At 43.4% G+C, this 22,053-nt stretch overlaps 1 protein-coding gene across 1 annotated transcript; it reads left to right on the top strand.

The window, feature by feature from the left end:
* The first annotated feature begins 1,974 nt into the window (after window positions 1-1,974).
* On the top strand, window positions 1,975-20,557 carry LOC137073751 (adhesion G protein-coupled receptor E3-like). The gene is made up of 12 exons (XM_067442460.1): window positions 1,975-2,228; window positions 4,193-4,261; window positions 4,400-4,589; window positions 11,965-12,081; window positions 12,224-12,405; window positions 12,515-12,676; window positions 12,752-12,958; window positions 13,036-13,268; window positions 19,190-19,256; window positions 19,343-19,434; window positions 20,256-20,418; window positions 20,531-20,557. The coding sequence occupies exons 1-12, from the start codon at window positions 2,175-2,177 to the stop codon at window positions 20,555-20,557; spliced, it is 1,563 nt and encodes a 520-aa protein (XP_067298561.1). The 5' UTR covers window positions 1,975-2,174.
* Window positions 20,558-22,053: the final 1,496 nt, after the last annotated feature.

Here is a 22,053-nt window from a genome sequence, read left to right as displayed (position 1 = left end):
GGTTCCATATAGAACCTTTTAGAAGTTCCAAATACATAGCGCCTGATAGAAGCTTTTAAGGTTCTATATAGAATGTTTTCTTCTAAGAGTGTATATTTAAACTGTAAACCCATGAGGAGAGTCTCTGCATTATAGACACACACATGGCAAATCAACGTGTGACTACATTTCTCTCTGATACGGCGGAGATTAAACTGAATGTGGAGGATTAACTTTGACTATGATTGACAGAGCAGTTTAAACGGTGACGGGATGCACGTAACTAAGCAACAGAGTCCAGTAAAGATGGCGAAGTAGTTTGTCCCAAAGCTTGCATACTTTTCTGCAACACACTCAAAAATGTGCACTTTTTCTTCACAAAAAGAGTACATACTTTTGGGTCGCAGTATAAATATCTAAAGGCCATTAAAGGCCATTAGGTGAACATGTAACGCTTGACATCATTGTGTTCACAGATTCATGTGTTTGCTGTTAACATGGAGTCTGATGGTGTCGTGTAAACTGCCCCGAGTCAATCTCTTCATTATCGTATTATCTTTATCTTTATCATTATCTTTAACTGTGTCAGTGATACTTTAACATAGAATAAAGTTAAATTCACATTATCTAACGGGTTTACACCATTGTCTCTGTGTACAGAGCAGACAATTGGTCAGGTATCCACAACTTTCCTGCAAGTCTTATTGGGCGTCGCCATGACACTCGATACTTCCGGTTGACGGGATCTCAGTTCCGGTTTAGCACACATAACAGTTATGCTACATTCACACCAGACGCGAGTGACGCAAATAAATAGCTATTTGCACGAAGTTGGACGCGTAAACATTTTGTATCCATTCGTTTCATTCACTACACAACAGACGCAGATTTACGTCATGGGCGGGGCTTCTGCCAGGCAGCGGCAGAAGGACGAGCCGAGTTAAGGCTGCTCTCGCCGGGGTTAATGAGCGCTGAGCGCCGCTGAGCGTCTGGGTCTCACACCTCCGAGACCTTGCTTCCATAAACCATACGACATAAACGGACCTGTTTGACATGTTGCCTAGAACCCTACGCACTCCATTCAATGCCCAACGAGCTCCAAATAAAATGTGATGTAGAAGTAATATTTGTATTTTAATATTTGTAATTGTTGAAATCATGTCAGACATTGTCAGTAGACTTTTTTTTAATCAACGTGAAAATAGATGCATGAACTTCAATGAATTTAAGTGCATTGTAATAAAAAATAACATTTCATTGCTGTAAATGTAATTATTGAGTTTATATATTAGTTTAACCTATTTAAAATACTGCAGTAAAACTATAATTTTTTGCAAGGGGTATGTTTATTGTTTTCAATAATTTACAGATTTAATGTGTAGCAACACCGCTCTAACAGCCTAACGTTATCCAAATAGAGACCTGCACTCCCGCGGGACCAAAGCACAACCGAGTGCGGCGCGGGATCATATTTGATGGTGAATGCGGATGCGAGTGAACAAAATAAAGAACTAGAAACAAATAAACCTTTATTTATAATCAAATAAAACCGATTTACAGGCGCATGGACTGAAGGTAACTCTCGCGTGGATCATAGGAACAGCCAAACCTACACACAGTGGCAAAATGCCTGCGCCGCATAACTCAGGTGAACCGCTTAGTGCTACAGATATTAGTAAGTTCTTGTAAGATAGTCAGATCCATGCGACCATCTGGGACATGTGATCATTTTGCCTGAAGCGTTGTTGTAAAAGTCTACTCCTGAGTCCTGATAATACAACCAAACGTTTAGCTGATAACAGTACAGACTAACAGAAACCGGAAGTTCTTCACCGCTTGTTCTACGTTGCCATAGCGATCATGGGAAAGGTCAGAGTTCGGGAAAGTTGTGGATAGGTGGACATAAAACAGTATTGTATGCATAAAAATAAAAATTTAAATGCAAAATAAATGTGAATGTAATGTTGGAATTAAAGCAGTTTTACTGTGCATATCGTTTAGGCTAGATAACATTTATCATCAAGCTAGTTCAAGCATAAAGTCCTGGAACTGGCTTTTTAATTCAGTGAGAATTATTTGCTGCCCAAACAGTAGATACACTAAAGCAGATTTAATGTAGAAGGTTTGATCAGGCGAAGTGTTTGTTTGTTTGTTTGTTTGTTTGTTTTTCGCAGCTGTATTGTATTATTGTCCTGATGCTGATTTCTGTCATTGCAGATATAAATATAACGCCGCAGAAAGAATGCACCGTAAGTTGAGTTTCTAAAACTGAAGCTTTAGAGTTGGACTCACAGCTCAATATGTTTCCATTCATGTATTTATGCTAATGTTGGGTTATTGCATAAGATTATATGATTGGATAACTGGACTAATCAATCTCATCACATGTAAAATATAGTTTTAGTCATTCTGAAACGCCTGTCATTACCAGACTCATAATCATAAACTAAAGATAACATGACAGCGTTTATTATTGTGTTTCTTCTGCGCTTTGAGGAGCAAGTCATTTATTATGGATGAAAAAGAGCCTCAGCCCAGCAGACACAGGATGTAGACTCCAACATCCGTCAGACTTTGGATTTTGGTTGAAAATTAAAGTTGGTATGACGTCTTAATCCAATGTTTGGCAGACGTTGAGTTTTGGTTAGAATATAACCCCCCATGCTTCACTTATTAAAACACATTTACTTTATTTCTGTCAGATGTCAACAGAAGCTCTTATTGATAATTATCAGAGGTTTAGATGTTGATGATTGATAAGTTTGGTTTGAAGTCACCATTATGGTGATCTGAGGGCGGCAGTGGCTCAGTGGTTCATGTAGGTTGTCTACATTGTGGTTCAATCCCCGGTTCCACCTGACCAAGTGTCGAGGTGTCCATGAGCAAGACACCTAACCCCAGCTGCTCCCGATGAGCTGGATGGCACCTTACATGGCTGACATCGCCGTCAGTGTATGAATGGGTGAATGGCAAAATGTAAAGAGCTTTGGATGGCCATAGGGTCTGTTAAAAGCGCTATATAAATGCAGTCCATCAGTGTTTGCTTCAGTTGGGCAGTTTGACTCTTGACTTCTTAACATTAGTTTTTCTCTCGCTGCTGTAACTGTGTTTGTTATCGCAAAAACTGCAAGAGAACTTGTTTTCAGATTATATCAACTATCTGATGATGGTCATCAAACAGAGTTTTATTAACTGATCATATTCAGAGTTTATTATTTGTTTAGAGCGCATGTTATTAATTTCTCATTATTGATCATAATAGCAATATTAATTCAATGATATTAATTTGAATGATACACTAAAAGTTTTAAAGATGCACAGACAGTAAAGAATCAGTGTATGAATCTCAATAACGGTGACATGCTGCAATGCATTCTGGGTACACCATACAAAATCAAAAAATTATCATGTATAAAAATATTAGATTCTGGATCAGTGAAATAGACCACTATCTGATGATCATATCTTTATCATCAAGTAACACAATATCATCAGATCACATTTTCTTTTGCTTTTATTACCATAATAAACACAGTTACAGCAGCCAGAGAAAAACTAATGTTAAGAAGTCATCAAACTACCAAACTAAAGCTAACACTGATCACCATAATGGTGACTTCAAACTAAATCATCACCATCTAAACCTCTGTTAATTCTCAATAAGAGCTTCTGTAGTCGTCTGACAGAAATAAAGTCAGTCTGGTTAGTAATGTGTGAAGCTGGTAATGCTGTTTGTGGAGTTGTTTAATCCTCTGATGAGATCTTCAGAGATTTAATGTGCTGCCACACAGTTTACCTTTTTTTCAGTGTTTATTCCAAACAAAATTCAAAGTCTGTCTGTTGTTGGAGCAGTTTTTTTTTTCAGGAAGTGGCGATATCTATTTCTTGAACACGTGGAATGGGAATAGTGATTTTATGCAATATACATTCTTTGCTCAAGTTAAATTTGCACCTTTGGATTTGAAACGACTAGTTAGAGAGTAGTTCAATAAAATGTGCAACTGTTGTGTGAAATATGACTCTGCTTTTCTATTGTGTGTGTGTGTGTGTGTGTGTGTGTGTGTGTGTGTGTGTGTGTGTGTGTGTTTGTGTGTCTTTATAGCATCACTGAACCTTCACAGTGGCCTTCAGTAACAATACATGTTTGCTTCTCTGTTAATATTGAAAACATGATGAAAATCAACAAATACTGCTTTCACAATTGTGATTCCAGAATCGGGACTGTTTCCAAAATCTTCTTGATCAAATCGAGAACATCACATCTCAAGTGCTCCCTGTGAATGTAAGTCTTCAAGAGAAAAATGATAATCAAATATCTGTCAGATAATGTAGATAATAGATGATCGACATGATTACCTGTGCTGTCTTATTGGCTCTGATGATATTTACTGTGACTTTGTCTGTCTGATCATTAAACTAGACGGTGACCAACATTTTGACTGGGGTCTTCAACGCTTCAGAGTCTTCATTATTATCATCATCATCAGTCAGCCCAGCTAAACTCGCCTCCGATGGAAACCGTGTGTTAAAAAGCAGCGAGAAACTCATTTCTACATTGGTGAAGCCGACAGACACGAGTGCCAATGTCAGTTTTTCTCTTGCTGCTTTAGGTGAGTGGAGAAACGTCTCAGGTTACGTATGTAACCCTAGTTCCCTGAGGGAACGAGACGCTGCGTCGAAACGCTGTGAGAACGCCTCTGCGTTAATGCGTCGTGAAGCGCCTGTAGAACCATTCCATCGGAAAAAAGATCTATCGTCGGCGTGATGACGTCATCGACCGGAAGCTATAAAGCGTCCGTGAAAACAAACAGGAACTAACTTCTGATAAAGCCTGAAGTAAGTGATCATGGACACGCCGGGAGTATGGCAAAGCGACGCAGCGTCTCGTTCCCTCAGGGAACTAGGGTTACATACGTAACCTGAGACGTTCCCTTTCGGGGAACTCGAGCTGCGTCGAAACGCTGTGAGAACGCTTATACCCACATCGCCATAGGACCAAGTGTCTCGTATGTTTGAAGCCGAAGCGCACACGGTTACGAGAGAACCTGCGCCCCAACAGTAGATGCCAGGTCTAGTTCGTAGAACCTGACAAAAGTTAACGGAGACGACCAACCGGCCGCGTTACAGATATCATGGAGGGAAGCCCCCGACAAAAGTGCTTTCGAAGCAGCCATACCCCTGGTGGAATGCGCCCGGACAGCCAGTGGAGACGGCTGCCCGGCCGCCTCGTAAGCAAGTGAGATGGCCTCGACCACCCACTTGCTCATCCTCTGCTTGGATACTGGAGCCCCCTTCTTAGGGGGTCCGAAACAGACAAATAACTGGTCAGATTTTCTCCACAGGGCAGCTCTGTGGACATATGTATCCAATGCCCTCACAGGGAAACAGCAGATTTAATCTTTCCTGGTCTGACGTCTTAAACGGAGGAGGACAGAAGGCTTGGAGAGTAATGGTGCCCCGTGGGCTCGTAGGAACCTTGGGGACATAACCCGGCCTGGGATGCAGAAAGGCTTTCACCATCCCAGGCGCAAACTCCAAACATGAGGGCCCTACAGACAGGGACTGAATATCGCCTATTCTTTTGAGAGATGAAATGGCCAAAAGAAAGATGGTTTTTAGGGTGAGGAACTTGTCCGAAACCTCCTCTAAAGGTTAGAACGGTGGCCCAGACAAGCCCCTCAAGACAATGGCCAAGTCGCATGCTGGGACCCTCGAGTGCATAGCCAGCCTCAACCTCAAAGTGCCATGGAGGAAGCGTGTAATCAGAGGGTGTCTTCCCAAAGACACTCCACCGAAAGGGACGTGGAAGGCACCCAAGGCCGCCACGTACACCTTTATTGTGGAGGGGGTCAACCCTGCCGAGAACCTTGCCTGCAGGAACTCCAGCACTGTACCGACCGGGCAGTTAACTGGGTCCCACTGGCGTTCTCTGCACCATGCTGAGAAAAGTTTCCATTTCAGAGCGTACAGCTTCCTCGTGGATGGAGCTCTGGAGTGAAGGATGGTCTCTACGACCTCGGCCGAGAGACCTTCCTCTATGAGCCTAGCCCCCTCAGAGGCCAGGCCCATAGTTTCCACATCTCTGGGCGTGGGTGCAGGAATCTCCCGCCCGCCTGAGAGAGTAGATCCCTCCTGGTCGGAATCTCCATCGGAGAGCCTTCCAGGAGAGATATTAGGTCCGAAAACCACACTCTGGTCGGCCAGTACGGAGCCACTAGAAGTACCTGGGCCCCGTCCCGGCGTACCCTCTCCAGAACTCCTGGAAGCAAGACAATCGGCGGGAAGGCGTACAGGGGTAGCCTCGGCCACTCCTGTACCATGGCATCCAACCCCAGCGGGGCTGGATGGGTCAGAGAAAACCACTGCGGGCAGTGAGAATTTTCCGCCGAAGCAAATAGGTCTATTTCTGCTCTCCCATAAACCTTCCACAGGAGCTCCACCACCTCTGGGTGGAGTCTCCATTCCCCGGGCCTCGGCCCCTGCCTCGACAGGCTGTCTGCTTCCTGATTCAGGACCCCCGGGATATATACTGCTCTGATTGACAGCAGTTTCCCTTGGGCCCACAGGAGGATCCGATGTGCCAATTTGTCCAACGGACGGGACCTCAGACCCCCCTGATGATTTATATAGGTGACCACCGATGTGTTGTCTGACCTGACTAGCACATGGTGGCCCCTGAGGTCGGGCAGGAACTGTTTCAATGCAAGAAACACTGCGAGCATCTCTAGCCGATTTATGTGCCAGTGCCGCTGATGTTCCTGCCATAGACCCTGGGATGAGCGACCACTCATGGTCGCCCCCCAGCCCGTGAGAGAGGCATCTGTCGTTAGCGTTACGCGACGAACATGAGCCCCTAACACGGGACCCTGAGATAAAAACCCCGGGTTTTTCCACATGACCAGAGCACTTAGGCATCGCCGCGTGACTGTGATCGTGCGGAGCGGATTTCCCCTCAGGGAGAATCCCTTTGTTTTGAGCCACCACTGCAGTGGCCTCATGTACAGTAGGCCAAGAGGTATAACGTTGGACGCTGCTGCCATGAGACCTAACAGTTTCTGGAACTGTTTCACAGTGACGGCCCGGCCTAGCTTCTGTTCTTTGACTGCTGCCAGGATCGATGCTATGCGTGTTGGCGATAATTGCGCCCGCATTATTACCGAGTCCCAGTTCACACCTGGAAAAGTGGTTCTCTGAGCCGGAGAAAGCACACTCTTCTTGGCGTTCAGCCTCAACCCCAACTTCGACATATGCGCGAGAACAGCATCTCGATGCTGAACCGCCATCTGCTCTGTATTCGCTAGAATCAGCCAGTCGTCGATATAATTCAGTATGCGGATGCCCTGCAGACGCAACGGCGCCAGAGCTGCATCCACACACTTGGTGAATGTGCGGGGTGACAGTGCTAGACCGAAAGGAAGTACTCTATATTGGTATGCCTCTCCCCCGAAGGCAAACCTGAGGAACTTCCTGTGATGTGGAAGGATGGAGACATGAAAATACGCATCTTTGAGGTCTATGGTGACAAACCAATCCTCTAGTTTGATCTGCGACACAATCTGTCTGAGTGTGAGCATCTTGAACTTGAGCTTGGCCACAGAGCGATTTAGTAGATGCAGATCTAATATCGGGCGTAAGCCCCCATCCTTCTTCGGCACGATGAAGTAACGGCTGTAAAACCCAGACTCCCTGCTGGGAGGGGGAACCCTCTCTATAGCCCCTTTTTGCAGGAGTGTCTGTACTTCCTGTGCCATTACCAGAGCCTGCTCCGGGCCCACCTCTGTAGGTAGGACACCGCTGAAAGGAGGTGGCCGACTTTTGAATTGAATGGCGTACCCCCTTTCGATTATCTGCAGGACCCAATGAGATATATTTGATAGACGTTTCCACTCGTCTAGAAAATCTACTAAGGGAACCAGCCTCTCGAGGCTGGCCTCTGGTGTACTTTGAGCAACAAGCACAGTGCCCTGAAGTGGCGGACCGGCAGGGAACGACTGACTTGACTGCTCGGGGGCCCCCCGAGGGAGACGACTGCGCCCCGGCATTGCGGCGGGGTTGGCAGCGCGGCCCCCAGAGGGTGCCGCAGGGAAACGGGTACCGTTGGCAGGGGTAAACACCGTTTCCCTACGGGGGGAACCACCCTCAGCGTCCTGACGCTTCTGCCGTCAGGAACGCTTCGACGAGGCCTTCTTGGCGATCAGGACTGTCCTCAGATCAGCCCTGCCCCTCGAAGGCCTCGTCTGAGAGCGCCGCCCCTCGTCCCCGCGCTGAGGGGGAGTTCGGGTGGCGACGCTCTGTTTTTGTTTTGCCCTGTGCGAGGCGCTCGTACTCGGCTTGGGCTGCTTGATGTCAGCAGCAGCCCCAGGGACCTGGACCCTGAGAGGGAGAAACTGCTTGAGCGCCGCAGCTTGCTTTTTGGACTCCTGGAACCTCTCGGTGACAGTATGGACTGCGTCACCGAAGAGGCCTCCAGGAGAAAGCGGCGCATTCAGCAGAAAGGCTTTCTCTCTCTCTTTGATGTCAGTGGGGTTCAACCATAAGTGCCTCTCCGTGGCCACCAGGGCTGCCATAGAGCGTCCCACACATCTGGCCGTCTCCTTGGTGGCCCGGAGAGCTAAATCAGCTGACGAACGTAGTTCAGTGATAATATCTCCCCCCACTGCATCGCTACTGTCCAGATCCCTCAGCAGGTCAGCCTGGTACGCCTGCACGATTGCCATAGTGTGCAGGCATGCAGCCGCCTGACCCGCTGCCGAGTACGCTTTGCCCACCAACGCCGACGTTGTTTTTAGAGGTCTGGTGGGCAAAGACGGGGCTTTAAGGGACGATGCCGAGGAAGGCGAGAGATGGCTCGCGAGCGTCTCTTCAACCTTTGGCATCGCCCCATACCCATACTGTTTCAGCCCAGCGATGTTACTATAGACCGAAGTCTGTGGGCTGAAAACACGGTATGATGCCGGTCTCTTCCACGATCTTGCCACCTCAGTGTGCAAGTCGTGAAAGAACGGCAAGCCCCGCCGCTGAGGCTCTGAAGCGCGAGAAGGCAGGAATCTCTCGTCTAATTTACTTGCACATTTTCTTCCTGTCTCATATCTCTCGGTTGGCCAGTCGATGTTAAGCCTGGCCACCGTTCGCGTCAGAACCTCAACGAGCTCCTCGCATGCAGGGGACTGAAGTGGCGAGTCTTCAGTCTCGATGCTTTCAACGTCCACCTCCTCAGAGCTGGACAGAAGAAGCACCGGCGACTCTCTCGGGGGGGAAGAAACCGCCATGCGTGCTTCCATGCCCCGAGAAGAGCTGCTGGATGGTGCAGGTGAGGGCAGAGATAAGGCAGCGCCCGTCTCTAACCCCTCTGCAACATCCAATTGTGATCCCCACGACTGCACCCTCCTCAAAGAGTGCCCGGCGGGAGCGCAGCGTTCTTAACGGTAGTCTCTCGCAATGCTCGCAAGCAGCCCCCTCGAGGGCTGCCTGGGCATGCTGCGCTCCCAAGCAGGCAACACAGAGAGAGTGTGTATCCCCACCCGTGATGTAGCGTGGGCAGGGATGAACACACTTCCTGAAATTGCTGCTATCGCTCGCCATTCTCTATCTATTTTATTTTCTCTTTTCTTTGTTAATATATGAGGAATATTTAACAAAAAGGGTGGAAAAACTCTGATAATAGAAAGACAAAAACACCAAATAGACAGACAGGTTCACACAGATCGCTTGCTGAAGGCTCAGAAGCTAGTTCCTGTTTGTTTTCACGGACGCTTTATAGCTTCCGGTCGATGACGTCATCACGCGACTATCGATCTTTTTTCCGATGGAATGGTTCTACAGGCGCTTCACGACGCATTAACGCAGAGGCGTTCTCACAGCGTTTCGACGCAGCTCGAGTTCCCCGAAAGGGAACTGTTATCATTGATGATGACACTGAGATTATATATGATATCAGTTTATATAGTCTAGAGAGCAGCGGTGGATCACAGGTGACAGACGGAAACAATAATTAACTCCAGTCCTAGAGAGCCTCAGTCCTGCAGAGTTCATCTCCAACCCGATAAAACGCTCCTGCCTGTAGATTCCTAGCAGAGATGGAAAGTCCGGGGGTCAAAAATAGGGCTGGGGTAAACATTATTTTTTCGATGCATCGATTAATCTAACGATTGTTTTTTCCTGTCCGATTCGGTTACGATTCGATTCGATTATCGATTATCTCCCCATTAATTGCCTAATAGCAATTTATACATGTTGATTTAATTATCTGAATGAAAAAACTAATTCCTTAACATTGCAATATATGTTTATTGCTCTTAAAATTCCAAAGTAAAAGACTATACAAGAGCAATGCATTCAATAAAATCTTGAAAACGTAAAGTACACACACACACACACACACACACACACACACACACACACACACACACACACACACACACACACACACACACACACACACACACACACACAAATAAATAGCTAAGTATAAACCAACAACAGAGACACACAATATACAATTTTTCTATGTATGCAACTCATCGATTAAATATCAACAAGTTGGCTAATCAAATCCAGAGACACACTGAAGCGTGCCGTGAGCGTCTCGGCTGCGTGGCGTGTCCGTTTTTGTTTCGGCTCCCATGTTAACAGTTTTGCACACTGCCTGTGACGCGCGGAAAATGCGTGCATGCTAGAAATAGAAGAGCGCCTATTTTTCACGCGACACGCGAGCGTGTTGGAAGCATCTCCAGGCAAATAAGAATAGGAAAAGATGTTTATATATCATTTTGACACGAATACATATTATTAAATTACATTTTCATGTTTGAAAGTCTGTAGGTTAACATAAATGCAGATAGGCCTAATTGTAATAATAAAAAAAATGACAATTATCGATTTTGGAATATTGCAACTGTCGATACAGAATAAAATATTCTGTAGCCTATTTTGCCGTCAATATCATAGATATGTGGTCAATAGGCTACTGCCGACGTTGTCTTTTCTGTATCAGTAGGCTATTTATGTTTAACATTAAGTACAGCGCTTCCCTCCGCATCCATAGCAGCAGCAGTGCCGCGTCAGACACGCTTCTAGTGTGCAAAGGCAGAGTAAACGGCACGCAGCCCCGTGGCTGACACACAACAGAAACGCCACGTGCAGTCGCGGCATGACAGTGAAAACAGTTACATGTGGAGTGCATTACGGGCGCCAATATTCCGTTTAAAACCGGAATAGTCCTGGGATGAAACTGTGCTCACTTAGAGGATGGATACCCTCGGTCACATCGGCGCGATAAGACATTAAACATTTTAAATTTAAAACAGCTTATTATGTAGGTAGCCAATGTGCCCAATGCTTTCACTTGATGCAAACGTTTGTTTTTGTGAATAAAATACATAAAATATTACCAAAACATCTCAACCTTTTTTTTTTTTTTTTTTTTTGTTGAAAAGTTTATTTTGAAGTCACCATTATGGTGATCAGTGTTTGCTTTAATTGGGCTCTTGACCCTTGACTTTCTAATGATGTGTTCACACTGAATGCATATTGTAAATGAACTAATATGGCACATAACTGCCTGTTTGTTTTTAATCAGAGGTTAAAGTCTTCATGGTTGGACCACAGGTCACCTTAGATAAAATCCCTCGACTTGACATGACAAATTCTCATCATATTTGTCCTAAAAAGTAAATGTGATGTTTGTTACCTCAATAAATTTAAGGTCATGCCTATTTTTTTTTTATGTTCTATTATATTAACATTAAAAGCACACTCTTTTTTCACCAAAATAACAGTAAAGGGTAAAAAAAAAAAAAAAAAAAAAAAAAAAACTGAATTGCCAAACATTATAATGGCAAAAAAGGAATCTGCAAAAATTAAAACGGAAAAAAACGGAATTTGCAAAAATTAAAACGGAAAAAAAACGGAATTTGAGAAAAAATAAAACGGATTTTATAGGGCCCTACTAATATAGCACATAACTGCCTGTTTGTTTTTAATCAGAGGTTGAAGTCTTCATGGTTGGACCACAGGTCACCTTAGATAAAATCCCTCGACTTGTCACGACAAATTCTTCTGTGGACATTGATCTCATTGGGATCGCCAAGAACAACAGTGGAGGTGTGTGAAATGAGTAAATGTTTGATTTAATAAGAAACTAAGTCAAAGAAAGAGACCCCACACCACTAAACTACATTTACTTGAAGGTTTTGCTTTCATCATTGTTTTTACATAGTTTCACATTTCTGTTTCTGTCACACAGGATCAGCTGCTGTGGCTTTCATGAGTTATAACACAATGGAGAATCTACTGAAGGCTGACTTCTTCAACACATCAAATGACACGATTAAAACCATGATGTCCACTGTGATCTCAGCTACTCTTCCCAAAACCACCAACACTAAACTCACCAAACCAGTCAACTTCACCCTCAGACACATCAGAGTGAGAGACGGAAATGAGTTTTTGTCCAGCCTGAGAACTGAGGAACATCTGAAAACATCTAATATTCAGTGTTGTAATATTTTCTGCATGTTTTTTCTTCTTTTTGCAGGAGTTCGACCCCAGCGGTTCTCTGTCCTGTGTGTACTGGAATATCAGCGAGTGGATTGTAGATGGTTGTTCTGTTTTAGAGACCAACAGCAGCTTCACTGTGTGTTCCTGTGTTCATCTGTCGACATTCGCTCTCATCATGCAAACCAGCCGCCCACCAGAGGTACGAGAACATTTATAGAGACCATTGATGAAGAGCACAGATTTGGCACTCATGTACACTGACATGTTTTCTCAGAGCGAATCACTGATGGACCTGTTGAATTTGGTGTGTGTGATCGTGGGGCTGGTGTTCTTCAGTTTGGCCCTGTTGACCTTTGCCCTTTGTCAGTGGAGTCCTGGAGTGAATAATGTGGCTCGAATCAACCTCTGTGTGAGTCTGCTGTTGGCTCACCTTCTGTTCCTGCTCACACAACAGTTCCTGAGCCTCATACGCCGTCAGCAGGTGAGAATGATGAAGGAGCCCTACAGCTCAGCACAGCCTCACTGAGAATCATCATAACCGTCTCTCATGCTCTCCAGGTGTTGTGTGCCGTGATATCAGGTGTGCTGCACTTCCTCTTTCTCTCCGGCTTTGTGTGGATGTCCATTGAAGCTGTGCTGCTCTTCATCTGTGTGAGGAACCTATCACAGATCAGCTCCAAAAAGAGGGAGGTGCTTAGCAGTGGATTCCTGTGTGTGATTGGATATACAGTTGCTCTGGTTGTGGTGAGCGTGTCTATCGGGCTGCTTCCTGAAGGATACGGCAGCGATCAGTGAGTTGGTGTTTAAAGTTAATTTGATTAGAAGCAAATAAAGCAGCTCTGGGCTATTGTGACATGACTGCCATCTGATCAAAGTACAGCTTTACACACACTGTATAAACAAATACAAGATGATAAACACCAAAATTCAACACCAGAGGCCTGTTGCATAAAGCTGGCTGAACAAACTCTGAGTTTCAGAGTAGGTTTAAAGTTGACAAATGCAGATAAATCCAACCTGGTTTAGATCAAGTTCAACTGTTTCTCAAAGCTCGGTATAAACTTTATCTGTCATCTCAGGTTTAATCCAGAGTTAGCGATTAACTCTGAAGTGTGTGCACCTGAAAGTAGCCAATCACAGCATCCATTTGATTTACTTCTCTTCTGAAGATTGAGAGAAGGCAGCTGAAAGATGATCTGACTATATCAATGTGTACTGTTCTCAGTGTAGTTTATCTTACCAGCCACTAGATGGTGCTACTCCAGGAAGGTTTTTGATGTTATCATAGAGAGTAACCTCTGACCTTAATAGCAGGCATTTTGTTTTCACTCTGTTGATGCTGATACTCACACGGTTAAAGCAGTTATCGTCAATCTGTTCATCATCTTTGCAATCATTTATAGAAACTTTGTCTGTAAGTATTACTGTGTTTACAACAAGCCTGTTTTCATCTTATGTTTGGATTTGGTGTCATTAGATTTGGCATAGATGTAATGTTTAGAGATATTGTTTTAGTATGATTATACATGCATCTAGATTATTATTGTGTATGCTATATTCAGTTATTCCTTAAGTGAATGTTGCATTTATTGCATGTCAGATTTGGAAACTTATTCTTTCCTTTTTCTGTATTACAGTTTTACTCTGTTCCACTTGTATTTGAAGTGGTGGTGCTAATAAATCCATGCTTCAGTTCAACTTTCTTGTGAAGGGAGTTATCTGTCTGTCTAGTTGAAGAAGGGGAACTCTTTTACGTGGGCAGAATAGTAAAAAGACAATTAACAGTGATTGCTGCATCAATGAATGGAATCTCAAGTTTTGCATTAACCTCAGAATGTCATCGAAAGAGAAACGTAGTCTGAAAACCATATCAGTGTCTTCAAGATCATCAAGACATTCAAGCAAGTATGCAGCAAGCGTGGCTGCATTGGAGGCTTGTGCAAAGGCAGAAGCAGCACTGACTAGAGCCACATATGCACAAAAGGAGATAGAAGAGCGAGTGAAGCAAGCTCAAGTACAAGCTCAGCTGAAAGTGGAGGAGACTCGTTTAGAGGCTATACTGAATGCTTCTTTCTTTACATGATTCATTGCAAAGGACTAAGAAATATCTGGAAGATCAGCATAGATATAATGAAGAAATGCAGATACCAGTGCATGCAGAGTCCTCTGTACCCAGTACTGAACACAAACCACCTCCTCTATACTGTGTTGAACAGCCACAGCACAAATCATTCATGCAGAATTGTCCTTTTCAGGACTTGCCAAAGAGACAGACTGTAACTCATGTTCTCACTCATACTGCGACACCTCTCAGCTGCCACACTATTCATACTCAAGCTGATTCAGTCAAACAAGCAGGTGGGAACACGTCACAGTTTAATTCAGCATTGCATGATGCATCATCTCCAAGACACAACATTAAATTGACAAGCCACTCACCCTCACATCACCATGTGTCCCATAATGCTGACTCAGATGTATTTGAACTTGCAAAGTTCCTGGCTCTCCGCGATCTTCTGACAGATCAAGGTTCAATGATAAGCCTGAGAACTATTGGGCATGAATGTCTAGCTTTTGCAATGCTATAGAAGGACTCGATCTTAAACCTAGTGAGGAACTTGATCTGCTAATAAAGTGGCTTGGCCCAGATTCTACTGAACATGCAAGACGCATTAGGTCGGTTCACATCAATTATCCAGACATTGGCCTCAGCATCATCTGGAAACGGATAGAGGAATGTTATGGGTCTGCCGAAGCCATGGAGGCACCGCTCTTTAACAAACTTGAGCATTTCCCAAAGCTGTCTAACAAGGACCCTCTAAGTCTCGAAGAGTTAGGAGACCTACTTCTGGAGCTACAGGCAGCAAAAGCTGAAGGTTATCTACCTGGCATGACCTTTCTAGATACTGCACGTGGCCTCAGCTCCATTCTGGAGAAACTCCCATACAGTCTACAAGAGAAATGGATGTTGCAGGAAACTCGTTATAAACAATAGCATGGCGTCAGCTTTCCACCTTTCTCATTCTTCTGCGATATCATTCATAGTGAGGCCAACATGAGAAATGATCATAGCGTTAATACGAGTATGCATACTGCTATGCCATCGAAAAGTGAGAGATTCTCATCAAAGACAATCAGAGCTCCTGTTACAGTTCATAAAACAGAAATAGACAATGCCACACGAAAGGATGAATTCAACAAATGAAGTGACAAACTTAATAGACAATGTCCAATCCATAAAAGGCCACATCCCCTCAGAAAGTGTAGAGGTTTCAGGGAGAAGACCTTACAGGAACGGAAAGCTTACCTCCGAGAGAATTCCATATGCTTTAGATGCAGCTCCTTGACTACACACCAGGCAAGGGAATGCAAGGCAGAAATTCAGTGCTCTGAATGCAACAGTGACAAGCATATAGCTGCGCTTCACAATGGTCCGGCCCCTTGGTCAATAAAAGAGGATACCAACCCCTCTGAAAACCATGGCGGGGAGCTAGAAGAGATGCTTCCTCCTCTGATTGCTACATCCACCTGCACAGAAGTATGGAGATCACAGCAACAGAAAGTCCTGCTCAAAGATCTGCCTGGTAAATGTGTATCTAAAAGATGAGCCTCAGAACAAACAAAGGTTTTATGCAATCATGGATTATCAGAGTAATCGATCTTTGGCGAGATCAGCCTTCTTCGAGATGTTTGATGTTGCAGACAATGCAGCACCCTACACACTTAGGACATGTGCAGGTGTCACAGCGGCTGAAGGCCGTAGAGCTGAAGGTTTTATGGTGGAGTCCTTTGATAGAAAGACATGCCTTGCTCTTCCATCACTTATTAAATGCAACCTCATCCCGAACAACAGAGCAGAGATTCAGACTCCAGAGGCAGCACAATACCACAACCACTTAAGATCCGTCACCTCCAAGATTCCATGCCTAGATCCCAAGGCAAAAATTATACTGCTTCTCGGAAGAGACCTTATTCAGGTGCACAAGGTGTTAGAGCAGTGCAACGGACCACAGAATGCTCCCTTTGCTCAGAGGTTGGCTCTTGGGTGGGTGGTAGTTGGAGACGTATGCCTTAACGGAGCTCACAGCCCTTCATCAGTTGATGTTTTCAAAACTCATATTTAGGAAATGGGCACTCCAGCTACATGAGTCCATGTCCAAACATTATGCATGTGAAGGACTGTTTCAACCATCATGATGAGCCTCATAGATCTTCCACCATGAATCTTAAACAGAGTAGCTCGCCCATACACAATGAATGTCTCATAGGTAAATCTGTTTTCTGCTACACAAAGGATGACGACAAGCCAGCTCCCTCAATGGATGACCTTGCCTTCCTGAAGATTATGGAAAGAGAGTTCCATCAGGATGAGTCAAATAGCTGGGTTGCTCCACTTCTGTTCCGTAGCCCACGGCAGCGCCTCCCTAATAACAAGGTTCAGGCCAGTAACCGGCTCTCCTTACTGACTCACAAGCTAAGAAAGACACCCTGAGGTTAAGGAGCACTTTGCTGGTTTCATGCATAAGATATTTGAGAATGGGCATGCAGAGTTGGCACCACAATTACAGAAAGATGAAGTGTTTTGGTATCTGCCAATGTTCGGGGTATACCATCCAAAGAAGCCTGGCCAGATAAGAGTGGTATTCGACTCTAGTGCTCGACATGACGGTGTGTCATTAAACGATGTCCTCCTTACTGGCCCTAATGTAAACAATAGCCTCTTGGGGATTCTACTGCGGTTCAGGAAGGAACATGTGGTAGTGATGGCCGATATCCAGCAAATGTTCCATTCCTTCGTTGTCACAAAGGAGCATCGGAAGTTTCTACGCTTTCTTTGGTATGACAACAACAACTTAGACAGCAAGGTACTTGAGTACCAGATGCGGATACATGTTTTTGGTAATAGCCCGTCTCCCTTGCAGGTGAAAAAGACTGTGGATCAGAGGCAAGGCATTTTGTGGAAAGGAACTTTTATGTGGATGATGGCCTTACCTCCCTCCCCACAGAAGGAGAAGCCATCAAGCTGCTCAAAGCCACTCAGGAAATGCTTGCTCTGTCTAATCTACATCTTCACAAGATTGCCTCCAACAAAGTGGAAGTCATGAAAGCATTTCCTCCAGAAGACCTTGCAAAGGATTTAAAGAATCTGGATCTGAGCACTGGTCTCCCTCCAGTTTAGAGAATTTTGGGGGTGAGCTGGGATGTGTCTGAGGATATGTTCATTTTCCAGGTTGCAGGCCAGGTGAGCCCTTACACCAGACATGGGGTTCTGTCAACAATCAACAGTTTGTTTGACCCACTTGGGTTTGCTGTACCTGTTGTCATTCAAGGAAGACTCCTGCTAAAAGCGCTTACCACAGAATCTTATGACTGGGATGCACCTCTGCCAGATGAGAAATATAAGGAATGGAAGGTTTGGAGAGACTCATTAAAAGAGCTTGAGCATGTCAAAATTCCTTGCACATATGCTACTTTCTCTCTCTATCAAGTAAAAAGCAAAGAGATGTGTGTCTTCTGTGATGCTTCCACAAATGCAATTGCAGCTGTTGCTTACATCAGGCTTACCAATGAAAAAGGTAACGTAGAAGTTGGTTTCATGTTTGGCAAGGCTAAACTAGCTCCGCGACCTGAGATCTCTGTTCCCAGACTCGAGCTGTGTGCAGCTGTTTTAGCTGTGGAAATAGCTGAAACCATTGAAGACGAGATTGACACCAAGCTGGAGGCTGTGACATTCTATTCTGACAGTAAAGTTGTCTTAGGCTACATTTCTAATGGATCCAAGAAGTTTTATGTTTATGTACATAAGCGAGTGCAAAGGATATGGAAATCTACATGCCCTGAGCAGTGGAAATACGTAGCTACCGATCAAAACCCTGTCTGTCTAGTTGAAGAAGGGGAACTCTTTTACGAGGGCAGAATACAATGAATGATGCGAATCAAAGAAACATACCTAATAATTATAGGTTCACAAAGAGCTCAAATGAATACACATTGTTTAAAAGAATTATGAAAGCATGTATTATATTTATATTACTATTTGGCTACTTGTCAATTCATATAATATTTATATGAACATAGTATATGAATTCAAAGTGATTATAATTCATATCATATAATAAATAATTAGCAACAAAAGATGCACAATTTAATTTCTAAAGTTCTTATAAACTGCTTTAATTTGGAACGAGAGAAAGAGGGGGTGTGGCTTTATTGCATCTTTACTTGCAGCTGATTGGTCCAGTTTGGGTTTGCGATCTCTAACCCAGAATAAAACCGTCTCCAGAGCAGGTTAGCCGTGTAGTGTCAGTTACCATGATGATGAACACAGATAAAAACCAATCCACCTTCTTGAGCCTGAAAAAATAGAGTTTTCTCAAACTAATCTCAAACTTACCTGGGTAACAACTGGAACCAGCTTTGTGCAACAGGCCACAGGGGTCTATTGCACAAAACGAGGATGAGGGATTAAGCTGGGATATCTTGGTGATCTTGGCTCAATTTATCTGCTAATACACAGTTATCATCATTATCGTTCTTGGTGTGAGTGTGTCTTCAGGGTACGTTTACATGACAGCTGTGAACTAAATTTTGCAATCAGATGACAAGATCACAAAAGATATCCCGGCTTAATCCCTTATCCTTGTTTTGTGCAATAGGCCCCAGAAATAGTATTTTTGACAGATTCATTCAGTTTGTGTTTTCCTCTAAACAGCTGCTGGATTAAAATGGATAAAGGTTTTATCTGGAGTTTTCTGGGTCCTGTTTGTGTCATACTAGCAGTAAGCACATTTCTTGTATATCATGATTTTAAATATATAATAAAGAGAAAACATGGTGATTTAATTGTCATTTTTCTACTTTTCAGTTAAACACGATTCTCTTCATCAACATCATCATCAAACTGAACTCAACTCTCAAAAATCTGAACCCTGAAGTTTCACAGATGAGACAAACCAAGTAACAAACATTATGATTTCAACACTCACATAAAAAAGTCAATAAAGACACATTAACAAATTACCTCAAGGGGTAATATTAATAATGAATCAAAGTTGTAATATTTAGATATAAATATTTTGGATGCATTAATCAGATTAGCTTAATATTACAATAATTGCATACATTTGTTAAATGACCTCGCGCTGTTAGTTTGACTGCTTTGGTCACATGTACTTTTGTCTCAGTTTCCCGCCACCTGTCTGTTTCACCCTCATTAGTCTAGTTTAGTTCAGCTGTGTCTTGTTAATTATCTTGTTTCTGTTAAGCCGGGCATACACTTTGCAATTTTCGTGCAATTCTGACTCGTGCGACTGTTTTTTGGGTCGGGCCGATTTTCAGGTTTATCGTGCGTCGTTTGTTGCGAGGTGTTCGTGATGTGTACAGGGGGAAACGAGAGGCGACAAACCTCTCCCGATCTGGAATCGGATGGTCGGATGAATTTATGGCGTGTCAGAAATTCTGCTCGCCCCTCGTGAGGTTATCGCACAGTTGAAGCAAAGCCACGAACGGATTGCCCTATTTCCCCTCACTGCGCCTGCGCGAAAGCAGAAGTTCAACCATTTAATTTTTAAAAGCATTTAGGAAGAAAACGCAAAGAGGGAGATCTTTAATTATGTAGGCAGCTATCAAATAACAGAAATTAAGTAAACTGTTGTGCCTCCAGTTTGTGTTGTTTATATCCAGTGCATCTTATTCATTTAGCTAGTTGATCATTAATTTACTTGTTTTACTTTAACATTTTCACATTTTCTACATCATTGTTCTCTCTTTCTCTGCAGGATTATGACATTTAAAACACTGGCTCAGTTTGTGGTTCTTGGTTGCTCCTGGATTCTGGGTTTCTTCAGTAATGACAGTAAGATTCTGGAGATCCTCTTCCTGATCTTGAACTCCCAGCAGGGAACCTTCATCTTCCTTGTCTATTGTGTCCTCAATGATGAGGTCAGACATCACTCAATTTACCACCATATTCCATTCAAAACTGAATATGAAAGACTATTACAGTTGTTTTCTTGCAGGTCCGGTTCTTATTTTGTCAATCTGTGTCTTTTAGAGGGAAATGTCAGAGGCAGTTGTTTAATCTGTTGCGCCCGTTTCACACATACTCCGTCTGCAGTTCGTGTGCGTTGCGTATTTTTTTCCGTACCCATGTTAACGGATTACAGCTTTCACACTGCACGCGGATGCGGTCCGTCAGTCCGTTCCAGGAGCGTTGCGTCTGCAGCAGTGCGCCGATCGTTTTCGTACCGAGTCTATTTTTTGCTGCGCTGCGTTGCTGCGTTAAAGTGATAGAACATTGTTCGCATTAAAATAAACGTGTACTGACGCGAAAATCTAGTAATTTCCCCACAGATGCATATTATTTAAAATATACTCTTGTTTCAAAGTCAACACATGGCTTTTTTTCTCAAGTAAAGCAACAAAACAACACCTTACCTGGCATTTAGGTGAAAAAAATGTGCCATAATGGAGAGCACTCGTACTTTGGAGGTGAAAAGCAAAGTTCTTTTTGACCTGCAGGATTTCTTTTAAAAGGGTGTAAAAACGAAAGAAAAGACGAGAGTCGGCTGTTTTTGAATAGACTATTGTAAGTTTCTCATTTAAAATGTTTGTGATTTAAGGCTATAACCTATGTTTAAATGTTTTGCCACTTGTGTGAGCTAAATCTAAAGTATATAAATATGAATAAATTAATTTAATAAAATGTTGTTTAAATGTAGTAGGCTACGTAACCTGACTTCTATTAAAGAGTAAACAAAGAGAGTTGGAATTCTGACGAGGCATGTTCAGTAAAAACTTTTGGATTTTAAATAAAAATAATGAATAAATGCTGTGTTTGTGGTGTGCAACAGCGGATCAGTTGCGGACTGCAAACGCAGCATATGTGAAAGGACTACAGGGTGTGGGGCTCCTGCAACACACACACAACACAACACGCACTGCACACGGAGTATGTGTGAAACGGGCGTTACTATTCTTCCATTTACTTCCTGTGACGGAATGTTCAATCGAGACAAAACTATTCAAACTCCAACTGTCAGAAACTCTACGTTAAACAGACACAGTCTGATCTGTCTGAATACACGGCATTAGGGCCTTCAAATGCCAAGCTTTTAAAACCACTTCAAACTTTAGGCCCAGATTTCTTAAGCTTTTTTCTGTTTTGCCTCTGTAGTTAGTAGGGATGCACAGAAATGCAAATTCTGGACCGAAACCAACAGTTCTGGACGCACTTGGCTGAAAACCAAAACTGAAAAACACTTATCTTTTTTCTCACTAAATTTCTTATTTTAAATTAATTCATTGTATAATCTTTTTTATTTTTTTAATGTAATAATTTTACTGAATCTAAAAAATAAAATAAAAATACAAGTCAATAAAATAAAGTAACCCCACTTTTATTTAAAATAACACAACAATTGGACAGAAAGCCTTTATTAAAATTATATTAAATATCAATATATTATTCTTCATTCAGTTCTATGCAAGAGACTCCGACTGAACAGATATCAGATATAATAATGTACAAAGCCTTCAAAGCTATTATTGTCAGATCTGGTGAGCAGACAGCAGGCA

Source organism: Pseudorasbora parva, chromosome 4 (genome assembly GCF_024679245.1).
Source record: "Pseudorasbora parva isolate DD20220531a chromosome 4, ASM2467924v1, whole genome shotgun sequence".
Lineage (NCBI taxonomy): Eukaryota > Metazoa > Chordata > Actinopteri > Cypriniformes > Gobionidae > Pseudorasbora > Pseudorasbora parva.
The sequence above is the reverse complement of the archived record's forward strand: the minus strand, read 5'-3'. Positions and strand labels throughout refer to the sequence as shown.

What these genes read in the sequence shown, in the direction of transcription:
- LOC137073751 (XM_067442460.1), top strand. Translation starts at nt 2,175, where the DNA reads ATGCTGATTTCTGTCATTGCAGATATAAATATAACGCCGCAGAAAGAA. An exon ending in CGCCGCAGAAAGAATGCACC is followed by an intron (nt 2,229 to 4,192) that starts GTAAGTTGAGTT and finishes TTGTGATTCCAG; the next exon opens with AATCGGGACTGTTTCCAAAA. An exon ending in ATTGTGTCCTCAATGATGAG is followed by an intron (nt 20,419 to 20,530) that starts GTCAGACATCAC and finishes TGTGTCTTTTAG; the next exon opens with AGGGAAATGTCAGAGGCAGT.